This window comes from Saccostrea cucullata, unplaced genomic scaffold (genome assembly GCF_032062105.1).
Source record: "Saccostrea cucullata isolate Sc308-1 unplaced genomic scaffold, CSIRO_AGI_Scuc_v1 ctg1031, whole genome shotgun sequence".
Taxonomy (NCBI): Eukaryota; Metazoa; Mollusca; class Bivalvia; order Ostreida; family Ostreidae; genus Saccostrea; species Saccostrea cuccullata.
In genome coordinates, this window is record NW_026918126.1 from 27514 (window position 1) to 42862 (window position 15349).

Here is a 15349-nt window from a genome sequence, read left to right on the forward strand (position 1 = left end):
AGCATCCTCGGGTACTGTAGATTCTAGTTTGTTCAAATCATGAAAAATCTTTAATAATCTTCTTCTCAAGTATTGCAAAGCCATGTTTAGTGGTATTTATATGGAAGCATCCTCGGGTACTGTAGATTCTAGTTTGTTCAAATCATGAACAGGGATCCAAGTTTTACATTTACAAAACATATTTTAAAAAATCTTCTTCTTAAAAATAGCAAAGGCATTATTAGTGATAGTAGTATTTATATAGAAGCATTTTCAGGTAGTGTAGAATTAAATTTGTTCAAATCATAACCCCCAAGGGTAGGGTGGGGTCACAATGACGGATCAAAGTTTTACATAGAAAAATAAATGGGAAAATCCCAAGAACAGAAAAGCTATGTTGTCAAATTGACACCTAAGCATCTTCATGTATTGAAGATTTAAATTTGTTCAAATCATGGCCCTTTGGGGTAGGGAGGGAAACAATGGGGAATCAAATTCAAATTATTACAAAGTAATATATAGGAAGAACATGTTTTAAAAAATAAAATGTTTAAAAAAAATCTTTTTATCAAGAACAGCAGTCATATCTATATTAATATGAAGGCATTCTAAAGTAATTTTAAAATTCAACCCCCCCCCCTCCCCCGTAAACTTTTCTGATCTGATTTGTGCTATTCCTAGCCGATATTTGCTCAGGTGAGCGATGTGCCCCCCGGGCCTCTTGTATCATATTCGATCAAATTTTCTTACCTTTTAAAATTTGAGAGATTCGATTTCAATTTCTACTGTCTTTAGTTTCTCTTTTGTAGTTAGAATTTCCTCGTCCTTCCGCTTAATTGATGTAGAATGCATCAATGCAAGATCTGTTTTTTCTTGAACCCTGGTTTAAATTAAAATTTTCTTACTTTACAATTTACAAAATAGATCGAATATACTTAGAGAAAATATACGAACGTTATGTTAATATAAATGCTTTATGTTGTTTGGTATTTTCTTCTTGACATAAATGTGTGGGGAAAACTTCAATCATTAATACATGTACTTATCTTCACTAGATAAGATTTAAAAACTTTCAGGTTAATGTTATGTGTGCATTTAGAAATGTGGATATTAGACTTGCTGCATTAAAAAGATCATACATTGCTTTTAGTTTATCTTCCAGTCTTTTATTTTGATCATGCAGTTCTTTGTTTTGAAGCATACTATTCGTCTCTGTGGCGAACTCTTGTTGATATGCGTCTTTCGTCGTCAGGGGTTGTAGTCTAGAAATAACAATGTACGTACACTTTGATATGATCAGTTGAAAACTTTCATTTAGAACTTCGTTATTTCAAATTTAACAAATCGCCTTTCATTCAAAAATATTATGATAAATTTAATTTCATTTAGAAAATATGTATTATATTTAATAAAAGAACATTTGATATACATATGTATACTAGGCTATTCTCTTTAAAAGAACTTGATGTATAGCACTCTTACTTTATATTTAAGTTCCTGTTTTCTTGTAGCAGCAAATTATATTTAACCTCGAGTGTGTGTAGTTGATTATGCAACCTTTAAAATGGTTAACTTTATGCATTTTCTAAATTGTCTTTTGTATAGTAATACACTGTACTTCGGTAAGATACAAAATATATTAATATAAATCATTAAAGATATCAGTACACGATATTAGATACCATGCTCTTGTAAAATGAATTTTTGCTTTCATGCATGAATGGAATTTAGTTGTATCCATCGATTGAATTTGAGATCGCAATGACCGATTTGTGCTTAAAACAAAATATTAAGAATAGTGGAAATTCATTATGATTGTGACATCATTTTCGTTTTAATATTGTTATTTTTAAAATTATAAAAATGGGAATTACGAACAACCTCATAAATCATGAAACTTAATTAATCGTGAACAGGCCAAAACATTGATCAACTGAAACATCAGAAGCAGAGATAAGATCAGGAGCCTGGGATTAGTAAGCATCCCCTGTCATCAATTCACATTCCCATGAATCGACAGGGGATTCTAACTCCGTCGTGCCACCTCTGATGTTTTGGAGGTCCGTGTTTGCTCTTCTCCTGTTTTGTATTGTTTTATGGACTTTTGATCTTGAACACTGTTTCTTATCTCCATATGTGTCATGTATTGATGAGATATACGGAGTTCCTCATCGTCAAACTTAGCATAGAAAGAATGACCTAATAATACGTATGTAAGGTTCAATCCAAATGGTCCAGTGATATGTTATGTTACAAACATTGTCATTACAAAGATAGAAGGATTTGCGAAAAACTAACTTTAAACGAGTCCCTAATGGAAGCTAAAACAAACATTAAAGTAAATTGTTTACCTTGCAAAATCCTCTTCGGACTTTCTACATGAATAATTGTTTTCTGTACTTCGTTTCATTTGCCTTTCAGTCTCTATATGAAATTCAAGATTCTTCAACTTTTCTCGTAAATTTCTATTTTCTTTTTCAACTTTCTTGCATTCTTCCTCTTTTTCCCAATATGCTTCCAGGCTAAAATATTTTTAAAGGTAATAATGCTCTAAGTGCATTAGAACAAGATTTGGTGTGAAAATAGGAATCTTTTTTTTCAATAATTTAATATTAAACATACAAAAACATCACTCAGACATTGTTGATGGTGGTAAAATTATTGTTTTTATTTCTAATAAAAAAAAATTCCACATAAGACTCTATTCTTCATGACGTTCCAATAAAATGGGTTTGCCAAAAGTGAAAAATACTATTAAAATGTAACTGTCAAACTCAGGGCTCCCCATGAGCATTTCCATTGTGTACACAGTAATGTTTTCTTGGGCAACAGTAAAATTTCTCTACACTGCTGTAATATTTTCTGCAGCGATCATATTCATTCCAACTGAAACTTTTTATAATCTACGGTTGTTTGATTTCCAATGCTGAAGAAATAATTTTTCTCTTAATAAGGGCCCATTGTTAATTATTTTGCTAGATTTTATACATTAATCAAGAAAAGAGGTCAGCTTTACGCTAACCTCTGCGTAGTTGAGAGACCTTAAATGCGTCTGTGTCCAAATAATTGAAGCAGATTTCGTTTCAATAGTTTGTATATTTTGTACTGTCCTAATTAGAGAAGTATGGAAGACGCCTCATGTAAATTCCATTGTAACAAGAGTTAAGATGCTTTAATTTCAGCTAAGAATGGCCAGGTTAATGTTTTTCGAGCATATGCAATTAGTATTTGGAACAAGTAGAAGTTTTTTGGAGCCGATGTCGTACAAAAATAAATATTCGTATACGCTCTATATTTCCCAAACTTGCATGGATGATAAATTTAAGTGTGTACACTACAAAGGAAAATTTGATAGTTTATCTGAAAATAAGTTTATTAAAGCACTCTACTGGAGTCGTTTCAGACGCTTGAATTGAATTGAACCTACATTTTCTAGATGAGTGACAAGATTCTATTTTTTAGCATATTTATATCAATGAAACTTGAAGATTTACCTAGAGCAAACTTGCATCGGCATTATTAAAATATAACTTGTAGATTCATCTCCTGGACATGCTGGATGAGTGACTAATAAGCCTTTTCACGTTAACTGTGAATGAAGATCTTTTTAAATCAAGTACATAAATATATATAGTATTATAGAATAAATCAATCGTTTTCTATATCCATTAATTCAATTTTATCTATATGAAAAATCGAGATAATATTTTAATCAAATACATGATTCAAGAATGGTTATCGTTTAGTGTGTAAGTGGGTGGGTGGAGCAGAGGTTGTGTATGTTATAGGGAGAGAGGGTGTGTGTGAGGGAGAGGGTCAGTGTGTTTGTGTAAATGTTTATTGTTGTCAAGTTGGCAATTTCAAGATTTCAAGTACCACAACTATTTTTCTTCCGCATAAACACTGTAAAATTTCAAATGGAGAAACCCGAAAATGTGCCCTCCATCACTTGTTCAACTAAAATGCATTATAAATGCTATAAGATTAAAAGCGCAAATCCTACCTTGAATGTAAATTCTTCTGCAGCTCCGTAATCTCTTTTTCTTTATTTCTAATCTCCGCAAACGCCAGACCATTTTTCACTGATTCTAGTTCATGCATAAAATAGTCTTTCTCTGCTACTGTTTTGTCTAGACTAAAGAAATATGTGACACTACATTAATTGCCAATTTTACGATTATTTAATTTGTTGATATGTAATAAATTATAATATACAAGTCTATGCACAACACAGATTCATTTTCATGCAAAACGTAAAAACAAAATGTATGTATTTGTTGAAATACATATTCATTCCATTACCTCTTTTCCAAATCATCAATTTTTTTCGGCTTTCTTTATACATGTTATCCTAAATCTGTTTTCAAAATGATAAAAGAAAAAATGCGATAATAAAAGAAATGAATACACGATTATAAAAAGATATGCTCCTATTTTGTATTGTTTAAAGGACTTTGAGCTTCAATACTTTTCATTATCTCCATATATTTCATGTTCTCCAGTTGACCTTTGAATCGAGTTATCCTTTGAATATTAGGAAGAACACTGGAATGTGAAAGTGAAAAAACACTGACTTTTGAGATTGATTTGTTTTTCATTTTGACTACGCAAAATTGGTTCATAAGTGAAACATAAAAACTGAAAACTATATTTATTTATGCAGAAAATCACGTAAGTCTTTGGTAAGTCTTTAGAAATGCAAATGGAATTAAAATATATATATTCATTATATTAAATAATTCCAAGAAAAGATGCTTCTGGGTAGTCAGAGATGCTTTCATCGAATGGCAATATTGTTCGATATCAAATTCACAAATCAAGGTTCTTTATACAAGTACTACACCTGTCACTTTTTTGTTGTTCTTGATAGAGATTCATCTGTAACATTTTTACAGTATCCTCTTTCCATTTAATTTGTTCTTCCATGCTGCAAAGGACACTATCTGTTAGCAAGTGATTGTGAATAATACTGTAGGTTCCTCTATATATATAAGCAAGGAATTAATTACCGCGTAATTTCACGAGAAGCACACTCGCGCAATATATAATTATTCAGTGAAATCCATTTAAAATCCCTTCATTAACCGTTCAATTATTGTTCTCATGACTTGAGCGTTAACACTGTTTAAGGGACATTTCGCGATAATAAATACTCGCGAAAATAAGGAATCTCTATTTAAAGTATGCTCTCTCTCTCTCTCTCTCTCTCTCTCTCTCTCTCTCTCTCTCTCTCTCTCTCTCCATATACACCGTCACATCCATTTACATACATATGTCCTTCTATACTCACACAAAGAAAGAAAAACTAGTACATTACAATTCATATTCATCTTCAAAATTTTTCATTTTCCATTTTAGATTTCCAACTTCTTCTGCTTTTCTTTCTACTTCATTTTTCAGTCTGCAAAAAGAAATGGATTCTATATAATATTTAGTCACAATAATCTAAACTAATATGGATTCTTTAAACGTCAATCGTATGTGTATTTAAAAAAAAAAAATTATTCATATTTGGATCGACAAGCAGAATAAATGCGCAAGAACGATCGCTTCAGAATGAAACATCATAAAACGGGGTTGAGAAGACTTCATCATCTTATGGGTTTTTTTTTTTTTGTTTTGTTTTATTTTGTTTTTGTTTTTGTTTGTTTGTTTTGTATTTTTTATCCACAAAGATTTTTTTAATTACTCCCTTGATTTTACAGATCCTTTTTAGAAAATTTCAAAGCAAAAAATAAGGACAACTAATCCTAAAATTATTTGTTCTTGAATTAAAAACAAGAGACCCGCAGGCCTTATAGGTCACATGAGCCTCATGCAAAAACTTTCCAATGGTTGAATTTGGTTTAAACTACACGCCATGGCATTCACAATTTTGAAAGAGGCATCATTGATTATAACTATTTATAAGCAATTGCTTAGTTTGGTTACTTAATACCCATAGACAGGATAGGGGGACAAAAAATACATTTTAACTTATCAATAATATTCAGCAATAATCAGTAGTGCCCCCACCACACATGAACACCTGACTCTAGGTCCACACATTTCACAATTTTGGAAAAGGCACCATTGCAAATCCAAAATGTTTGATTATCACCAAGGAGCAGATTTCAAACAATTCATTTTTAGTCTATAAGTAGAGCCCCCACCCCCTCCTCTATGGTACTCCTGACCCAGGGGCCTTGAAATTCACAATTCTGGAAGAATGGCCCTTGCTCATCATAGTTATATAGGTAATTCATCTGCTTAATACCCAGGAGCAGAGAAGATTTTCAAAGATTTAATGCATTCTCACTATATAATCAATAAAGCCCCACCAAAAGACTGAACCCCCGACCCTGGGGCCATAAAATTCACAATTTTTGAAGAGGCATTCTTGCTCATCATGACTGTGCTTAATTAGTTTTATTTAATACTCAGGAGCAGAAAAGAAGACTTTCAAAGAATTACTGTATTTTCACTATATAATCAATAGAGCCCCGCTCTAAGACCAGAACCACTGACCCTGGGGCCAAAAAATTCACAACTTTTGAAGAGGCGTTCTTGCTCATCACAACTATGTACTTAGTTTATTTAATGCCCAGAGAAGAGAAGAAGATTTTCTTTCAAAGAATTAATGTATTTTCACTATATATTCAAGGGCCCCTCTCTAACACCAGAACCCCTTACCCAGGGACCATAAAATTCATAATTCTGATGAGGCATTCTTGCTCATCATAACTATGTAGTTAGTTATTTTATTTAATACTCAGGAGCAGAGAAGAAGATTTTCAAAGAAATAATGCATTTTTACTATATAATCAAAAGGATCCCCGTCCTAGGACCAGAACTCTGAACCCTGGGGGCATAATATTCACAATTCTGGAAGAGGCATTCTTGCTTATTATAACTATGTATTTAGTACCCAGGAGCAGAGAAGATTTTCAAAGAAAATCTGCATTTTCACTATATAATCTATATACCCGTAGCACCTCCCTAATACCAGAACACCTGACCCTGGGGCCATGAATTTCTTGATTTTGGTAGAGGACTCAATGATGATTACAATCATACCAACAGTTTTACTGCTTGATGTCCAGTAGTAAAGAAGGTTTTTAAAATTGCACTAATTTTAGTGGTTTTGATCCCACCCTTCAGGCCCAAGGGGGGATGGGGGACATGAAATTCATAATTTTTGTTCCCCTTCACCAATAGAAGCTTTTGCCAAAATTGGTTGAAATTGGTCGGGCGGTTACAGAGAAGAAGCTAAAAATGCTCAAATGTTAATACACGACGCACACCGCACGACGACAGACAAAAACCGTTTAAAAGGATACCAAAAGGTCACCTGAGTTTACTCAGGTCACCTAAGATGATCACACTGAAAAATAACCTTATGATCACATACTCTGAAATATATTCCAAGGAATTCTTATATTCTTCGTGTAGATTATCAGTTAGACTATGTGGAGTTTCCTCTCTACAACAAACAAATTAAACAAATTTTTAAAATTGATATTAAAATCATTTGTTCCCTTTCAAACAATAAATATAATGACATTATTTTGTCGTCAGCATACTGTTTGTACCTTTTTGCAGAATTTCGATCAAAATCCCAGAAAGAGTCTCTCAATCTTCATTATGTAAGAGAAAGAAAACAAATGTTATGCTTAAAGTAACTTTATGTGAAATAAAATTTTCCAAAATAATTGATTAGCAGAGATAAATGAAGTCAAAGTCGCCTATATCCTACTGATCTCGTTCTTCTTCTACTTTATGTAACCTCTCCTTCAAACTATGGTAAAAAAAAAAGTAGTTCAATTAAAAATCTTATTTAGGGAAATATTATTTCTTTAAATTTCAGTTTTCTTTTTTAATGTAGTTTGATATAAAAAAAATAAATAGAATCAATGTTATCAATTTTAAAACTTTTTTCTGACGTTAAGAAAAATCAATAGTTATTAAAGTAGATTTTCACTTCATACCTAGAATTTTCTTCTTCTAACTCTTTGATAATTCCAGACGTTAAATTCTTCACTTTTTGCTCACTATTTTTCAACCGTTTTGTGACTCTAGAAATGGTAAAAAAATTTTTTTTTACTTCAAACTTAAACTTTCGATAATGGTTTTAATGAAATACATGTATAACTGATAATAAATATAATAAATGACAACAAATTAAAATCTTCCAATAAATTTACGTGTTTTGCAAGCGTTGGTAGTCCCTTTTCCTTTGGTCTATTTCTAGCCCTTTCCATAAACATGCTGTGCAGCTTCTTTTATAGGCCTTTTGTTTTCCATTGATTCTTTCAGAAGCTGGTCCATAAGTTACTGTTTTATTACTTAGGTAAGGGAAAATTCAGAAAAAAATATATTTCTCATTGAAGACCACAGTGCAACAATATATTCAAGAAGTGGTGTAAATCAGGTGTAAAAAATTGTGAATACTTTAAAAATTCCGAGGTACTTTTGGACAATTTGTAATTACAAGGTTTTACCAAAATCAGCAGCTTAAAAACTTACGACTTTTTAACTTTATACACAACAATTCCACACGATGAATTAAAGACCAGGGTTTTTTTTTTTTAATATCATTGACAGCTGCTTTTTCAATAAACAAGAGGCCCACAAGTTTCATAGATCACCCGAGTATCATTTATCGACTTTCTAACAATTGAATTTGGTTCGTGTTTTAAACAGGAAGCCATGAAATGCACAATTTTGAAAGAGGTACTAATGCTTATCAAACTATACACTAAGCATGCTTACTTTGCTAAAATCCAGAGGTAGATTAGAGTAACAAACAGAAAATGCATTCTCACTTTATAACTTGTTGTACATCCCACCCTACAGAAAACACTAACCCTGAAGCCACATATTTCAAAATTTTGGAAAATTTATCAAAACTTTTTGAAGAGACACCCTTATTCAACATAACTATGTACTTGGTTAGTTTATTTAATACACAGAAGCAGAGAAGATTCTAAATTAAATAGTGTATTTTTAGTATATAATCTATTAAGCCCTTCCCTAACACTAGAACCCCTGATCCTGGGGCCATGAATTTCTCAATTTTGGTGAAGGACTCAATGCTGATTACAATCATGCCAACAGTTTGACTGCTTTATGTCCAGGAGTAAATTTAAGAAGACTTTTAAAGATTGCACTAATTTTAGTGGTTTTGGCCCCACCCCTCAGGCCCCCCAGGGGGGGGGGGGCAGGGACCATGAAATTCACAATTTTTGTTCCCCTTTACCCATAGATGTTTTACCCCAAAATTGGTTGAGTGGTTGCAGAGAAGAAGCTGAAAATGTTCAAATGTTAACACACGACGGATGATGGACGAAAACAGATGGCAGTAGGTCGGCTGAGTTTACTAAGGTGACCTAAAAATGGAACTTATAAATTTACCTACCTTGTCATTTGCAGAATTATTTTATGAAAAACATTCTGATTGTACACACAAGTACTCTTAAGTTGACATCAAAAAATTGCTTGAGTTTCTGATTGACAATATCTATGTTGTTTTTGGAGACCGGGTCTTCCAACAATCTATTGCAATTCCCATGGGTACCAATTGCGCCCCCTTATAAGCAGACCTATTTTTGTATCCATATGAAGCAGTATTTATCCAAAATCTTATACGTGAAAAGAAGAAAACGTTTGATATGGCCTGCAAACCGACATTTAGATATATATCGACGACGTACTGTCAATTAACAATAGTGACTTCCATTCTTATGTCGATACGATATATCCTGGTGAGTTTGAGATAAAAGACGCCACAGAGTCTGACGCATCTGTTTTATATTTGAATATTTTAATTGAAAAAGATGATAAATAATAATCTAACAACCAAGCTCTATGATAAACGTGATGACTTTCACTTTACAATCTTCAGCTTTCATAACTTATGCATCAATGTACCTTCATCACCCGCATAGTTTATATATCTCAGTTGATTCGACACGCAAGAGTATGCTCTACGTATGAACGATTTCTAAAACGAGGTAAATTATTGGCAAGCAAGTTGGTGAAAGAAGAATATCAGCATCTCTTTTAAAGTCATCATTTCGTAAGTTCTATGGCCTTGTCTGCAAAAACAATTTATCATTGAGTCAAATACTGACTGACGTTTTTCATACTAATTATTCGTCCATTATTTATACACTAAACTGCTCACTCCTCCATGGCACCTGATCCCACCTCTGATGTTTTGGAGGTCCGTGATTGCTCTGCTCCTGTGTTATAGTTTTATGGACTTTTGATCTTGAATACTATTCATTATCACCAAATGCGTCGTGATTAATTATGCCTCTACTGATTTTTCCCTATATCGAATTTAATTAGTTAAATGTGAATAATAGGAATCGATGTGTATGTACGAATTCCCCTGCGTTTGTTAAATATGCTAATCCCTGCTCGGAGGGTATTCCCGATTATCCGAAATCCTCTAGATTTTACTTTTGAATTAGTATAATATGTTTTGGACTAATCCCCGTTCGTTAGTCAAGTGAGCTAATCCTCACTCCGAAAACTTATTTCCAGTAATCATCTAGTTCTTTTGTATCGGTATTATAAACAGTTAAAAGTACATCATTGAGGAAGTTAGCAAGATTCCAGTTACCTTCGACCAGAACTATTTCCTTTGCCTGCTCTCGGGAAATAGTACTGGCCTTGGAGAATTGGAATCTTATAATCTAATTACTTATAATTCATCAAATGCATTTTCTAACTCAAATATTTTCACTTCTTACCTGAACGAGTATACGTATGTTAATTTGGGGGCGGGTGATTGGCCTAAGGGATGTGATCTCTTATTGTAAGTTTTCAACATAACTTCTGATTTTTCTTTACCATTCTAAAAGACTCATTACTTCGAATCTGTCAAAAACAATAAGGTCAGTAAATTATATTACATGAGGCCCATGGGCCACATCGCTCACCTGAGCACATTGGCTCGGAAATAAAAGCAGAAATCACTTCAGTATTGAGAAGCTTACAAGGGGTGGGGGTCTGGAATGTTAAACTACCAACTACCTGATGATGCTTCCATACAACAAATGCCTTTGCTGTGTTTGAGCAGATTATTTTTTTCCCTATTCATTCATTTGACCCCCCCTCCCATTTTGGCGTAGCCCTACCCCTGGGAGCCCTCATTTCAACTAGTATGATTTTGTACTACCTGCATGAGGATGCCTTCATATCAATATGATTAAACATGGCTTTTCTGTTCTTGGGAGAAAAAATGTCCTTGATATTTCTGGTCAAAACTATGATCCCCAATTGTGGCCCACCCTAACCAACCCCTACTTGCCGTTCATGACTTAACAAACTTGAATCAACACTACGTGAGGATGCTTACATAAAGATGTGATCAATCATGGCTTTGTGGTTCTTAAAAAGAAGAGTTTTAAAAAATGTTCCGATGTATTCTTTCCTATGGAAAACTTTAATCGTACATTGTGGCCCTGCCCTACCCCTGGGGATCGTGATTTGAACCCAGAGGTTCTTAAGAAGATGATTTTCTAAGATTTTTCCTATATACTCCTATGTAAATCTTTGATCGTCAGTTGTGGCCCCGCTCTATCCCCGGGTGTCATGATTTGAACAAAATTGAATCTACACTACCTGAGGATGATTCCATATAAGTTTCATTTTTACTGACCCGGTGGTTCTGGAGAAGATTTTTAAATTAAATTTCCTATATATTCCTATGTAAAACTTTTATCAGCCATTGTGGCCCCGCCCTATCCCCGGGGTTCATGATTTGAACAAACTTGAATCTACACTACCTGAGGATACTTCCACATGAGTTTCATCTTTCCTGGACCAATGGTTCTGAAGAAGAAGATTTTTAAAAGATGTCATTAATTTTTCATTAATTCATAATTATCTCCCCTTGGAAGAGGGCTTGGCCTTTCATTTGAACAAACTTGAATCCCCTTACTCAAGGATACTTTGTGGCAAGCTTGGTTGAAACTGGCCCAGTGGTTCTTGAGAAGAAGATGAAAATGTGAAAAGTTTACGACGACAACGACGACGACAACGACGGACAACGGACAAATTTTGATCAGAAAAAAAAACAAAGTAAAATTAAAAATTCAGCTTTTAGCATTATAGCAACTATGCTAGGCGTTTATGTTAGTTTTGAACATAGAAGACATTCCTGAGATGTTGTTAATGATCCTAACAAAGCAAGAAATTACACATCAGGCTCCATTATTTTATTTTAACAATTTAAACTGTTATACTCAATATAGCATTTCTCAAAGAATATTTTTTTTTAAATATACACTTTTTGGTAACATTGTGTTAATTTTAACTGTTACCACTTAAACATGTCAGGATTCGGTTTTTTTTTTTTTTAGAATTTCATCTTAATAATTGTGTTATAATTGGTGATAACGAAAATGAAAGTAAGGAATATGCTTCTCTGTTGAATTATATTTTTATATATAATAAATGTTAAAACTGAACTAACATAATTTGCTTCATATTTCTAAACGGTACTCGTAAAATAAGTAAAATTAAAAGTCAGCTTTTAGTATTATAGCAACTATGCTAGGCGTTTATGTTAGTTTTGAACATAGAAGACATTCCTGAGACGTTGTTAATGATCCTAACAAAGCAAGGAATTACACATCAGGCTCCATTATTTTATTTTAACAATTTACACTGTTATACTCAATATAGCATTTCTCAAAGAATATTTTTTTTAAAATATACACTTTTTGGTAACATTGTGTTAATTTTAACTGTTACCACTTAAACATGTCAGGATTCGGTTTTTTTTTTTTTTTTTTTTTTTTTTTTTTTTTTAGAATTTCATCTTAATAATTGTGTTATAATTGGTGATAACGAAAATGAAAGTAAGGAATATGCTTCTCTGTTGAATTATATTTTTATATATAATAAATGTTAAAACTGAACTAACATAATTTGCTCATATTTCTAAACGGTACTCGTAAAATTACCAATGAATACAACCATTTTTTTCCATTTGGTATTATACATGTATACGTGGTATTTAATATTACAGTTGTTCAAAGATATCACCCATTTTTGGAAGCATAAAACAGTTTGGGTTTTTTTAATTAGTTATCCAGTTCTTATTTTAATACATCTTCAGTAAAATAAATGTCTTACCTTTATCAATTCTAAAAAAAGCGTAACTAACTTTACTTTTGCAACTCGGTATACATGAAATGTTATCTCCTACTTTTGGTTTGTGTTCTATGAAATCAGCTAAGCCTCCAGGGGGATTTCCGTCGCTTTTATTATGGAGAGCAACATACATCATTAAACTATGGAACGCCGTAACTGCCTTATGTGGAGAACTTTCATTATATGCTGGTACTCTGTCATTATATGATGGTATTTTATCATTATATGATGGTGTTTTGTCATTATATGATGGTATTTTATCCTTATATGATGGTACTCTGTCATTATAAGATGATACTTTGTCATTATGTGCTGGTATTTTGTCATTATATGATGGTAATATTTTTCTTCAGATATCAATTCTCTTCCCTGCAACAGCTTTGCTTAAATTTTATTAATAATAAAACTTTAATCTCCCTCATCCGTCCCTTTTCTACATTCTATCAAACAATTTCAATTGCTACTCTTCTTCCTATTTCAGAAATACAGACAACCAGGAGATAAATACCTTTGACGCTTTGTTTCAATTATTTCTCAAAGTGAACACTTCTTCTCTGACGGGTGAAACCGGAATTGCTACATATCAATTTAAACTATTTACAGTTGATAATGACTATTGATTGGTTAATATCCTATCGTTGATTGTACATACAAGAGGCCCATGGGCCACATCGCTCACCTGAGAAGCTTTGACCATTCTGTTCTTTACCAGATTTCACCCTTGTTATACATAATGCATCCCCACCCTACCCCACTGATCATAATTTAGACATTTTGAAATCTACACTACCCCATGATCCTTCCATGGGCACATATGTTTCAGCTTTTTTGGCCCAGTGGTTCCTGAGTCGGGTATATGCAATAAATAAAGAAGATTTTCAAAGATTTTTCCTATATATTTCTATGTAAAATTTTGATTCCCCATACTGGCCCCGCCCTTCCCCCGGGGGTCATGATTCCTACAATTTAGAATTTACACTACCCCAGAATGCTTCCACATAAGCTTCATTTTTTTCTGGCCCAGTGGTTCTTGAGAAGAAGATTTTCAAAGATTTTTCCTGTATGTTTCTATATAAAACTTTGATTCCCCATTGTGGCCCCACCCATCCCCCGGGGGTCATGATTTGAACAATTTAGAATCTACACTATCCCAGGATGCTTCCACATAAGTTTCAGCTTTTCTGGCCCAGTGGTTCTTGAGAAGAAGATTTTCAAAGATTTTTCCTATATATTTCTATATAAAACTTTGATTCCCCATTGTGGCCCCGCCCTTCCCCTGGGGGTCGTGATTTGAACAATTTAGAATCTACACTACCCCAGAATGCTTCCACATAAGTTTCAGCTTTTCTGGCCCAGTGATTCTTGAGAAGAAGATTTTCAAAAATTTCCCTATATATTTCTATATAAAACTTTGATTCCCCATTGTGGCCCCACCCATCCCCCAGGGGTCATTATTTGATCAATTTAGAATCTACATTATACCAGGATGCTTCCACATAAGTTTCAGCTTTTCTGGCTCAGTGGTTCTTGAGAAGAAGATTTTCAAAGATTTTTCCTATATATTTCTATGTAAAACTTTGATTCCCCATTGTGGCCCCGCCCTTCCCCCGATGGTCATGATTTGAACAATTTAGAATCTACACTATACCAGGATGCTTCCATATAAGTTTCCGCTTTTCTGGCCCAGTTGTTCTTGAGTAGTCTATGTTCTAAGATTTTTCCCATATATTTATATGTAAAACTTTGATTCCCCATTGTGGCCCCGCCCTTCCCCCGGGGGTCATGATTTGAACAATTTAGAATCTACACTACCCCAGGATGCTTCCACATAAGTTTCAGCTTTACTGGCCCAGTGGTTCTTGAGAAGAAGATTTTTTAATGACCCCACCCTATTTTTGTCTTTTCTTGATTATCTCCCCTTGCGAGGGGATATGTCCCTTCATTTTAACAATTTAAATTCCCCTTTACCCAAGGATGCTTTGTACCAAGTTTGGTCAAAATTGGCCCAGTGGTTCTTGACAAGAAGTCGAAAATGTGAAAAGTTTACAGACGGACAGACAGACAGACGGACAGACGGACGGACGACGGACAAAATGTGATCAGAAAAGCTCACTTGAGCCTTCGGCTCAGGTGAGCTAATAATTTACAAATAATATTACATATACATGTAATTCATTGTAATCGATTTATTAAAAAAAATATTTTTTTTATGATGAAAAAT

The 15349-nt window shown here is 33.4% G+C and overlaps 1 protein-coding gene across 3 annotated transcripts; it reads right to left on the minus strand.

The window, feature by feature from the left end:
* Positions 1-736: 736 nt before the first annotated feature.
* On the minus strand, positions 737-13214 carry LOC134251114 (centromere-associated protein E-like). 3 transcript variants are annotated; one of them, XM_062733592.1, is made up of 15 exons: positions 13147-13214; positions 10719-10845; positions 8163-8303; positions 7947-8033; positions 7715-7756; positions 7551-7595; positions 7370-7441; positions 5297-5380; positions 4823-4906; positions 4282-4336; positions 3983-4109; positions 2331-2501; positions 1462-1536; positions 1119-1241; positions 737-859 (listed from the first exon to the last, which is right to left on the minus strand). In XM_062733592.1, the coding sequence occupies exons 2-10, from the start codon at positions 10796-10798 to the stop codon at positions 4297-4299; spliced, it is 675 nt and encodes a 224-aa protein (XP_062589576.1). In that variant the 5' UTR covers positions 10799-10845; positions 13147-13214; the 3' UTR covers positions 737-859; positions 1119-1241; positions 1462-1536; positions 2331-2501; positions 3983-4109; positions 4282-4296. The 3 variants fall into 3 exon arrangements, with proteins under 3 accessions (XP_062589576.1, XP_062589497.1, XP_062589638.1); XM_062733513.1 differs by having other exon boundaries at positions 3983-4114; XM_062733654.1 differs by lacking the exon at positions 1462-1536 and having other exon boundaries at positions 3983-4114.
* Positions 13215-15349: the final 2135 nt, after the last annotated feature.

Excerpts from the sequence above, each read along its gene's own strand:
- LOC134251114 (XM_062733592.1), bottom strand. The coding sequence starts at position 10,798 with ATGTTGAAAACTTACAATAAGAGATCACATCCCTTAGGCCAATCACCC. Across the intron at positions 7,442-7,550 it reads GATCGAAATTCTGCAAAAAG|AGAGGAAACTCCACATAGTC; the intron begins GTACAAACAGTA and ends TGTTTGTTGTAG. Across the intron at positions 4,337-4,822 it reads GAACAACAAAAAAGTGACAG|ATTTAGGATAACATGTATAA; the intron begins GTGTAGTACTTG and ends TTTTGAAAACAG.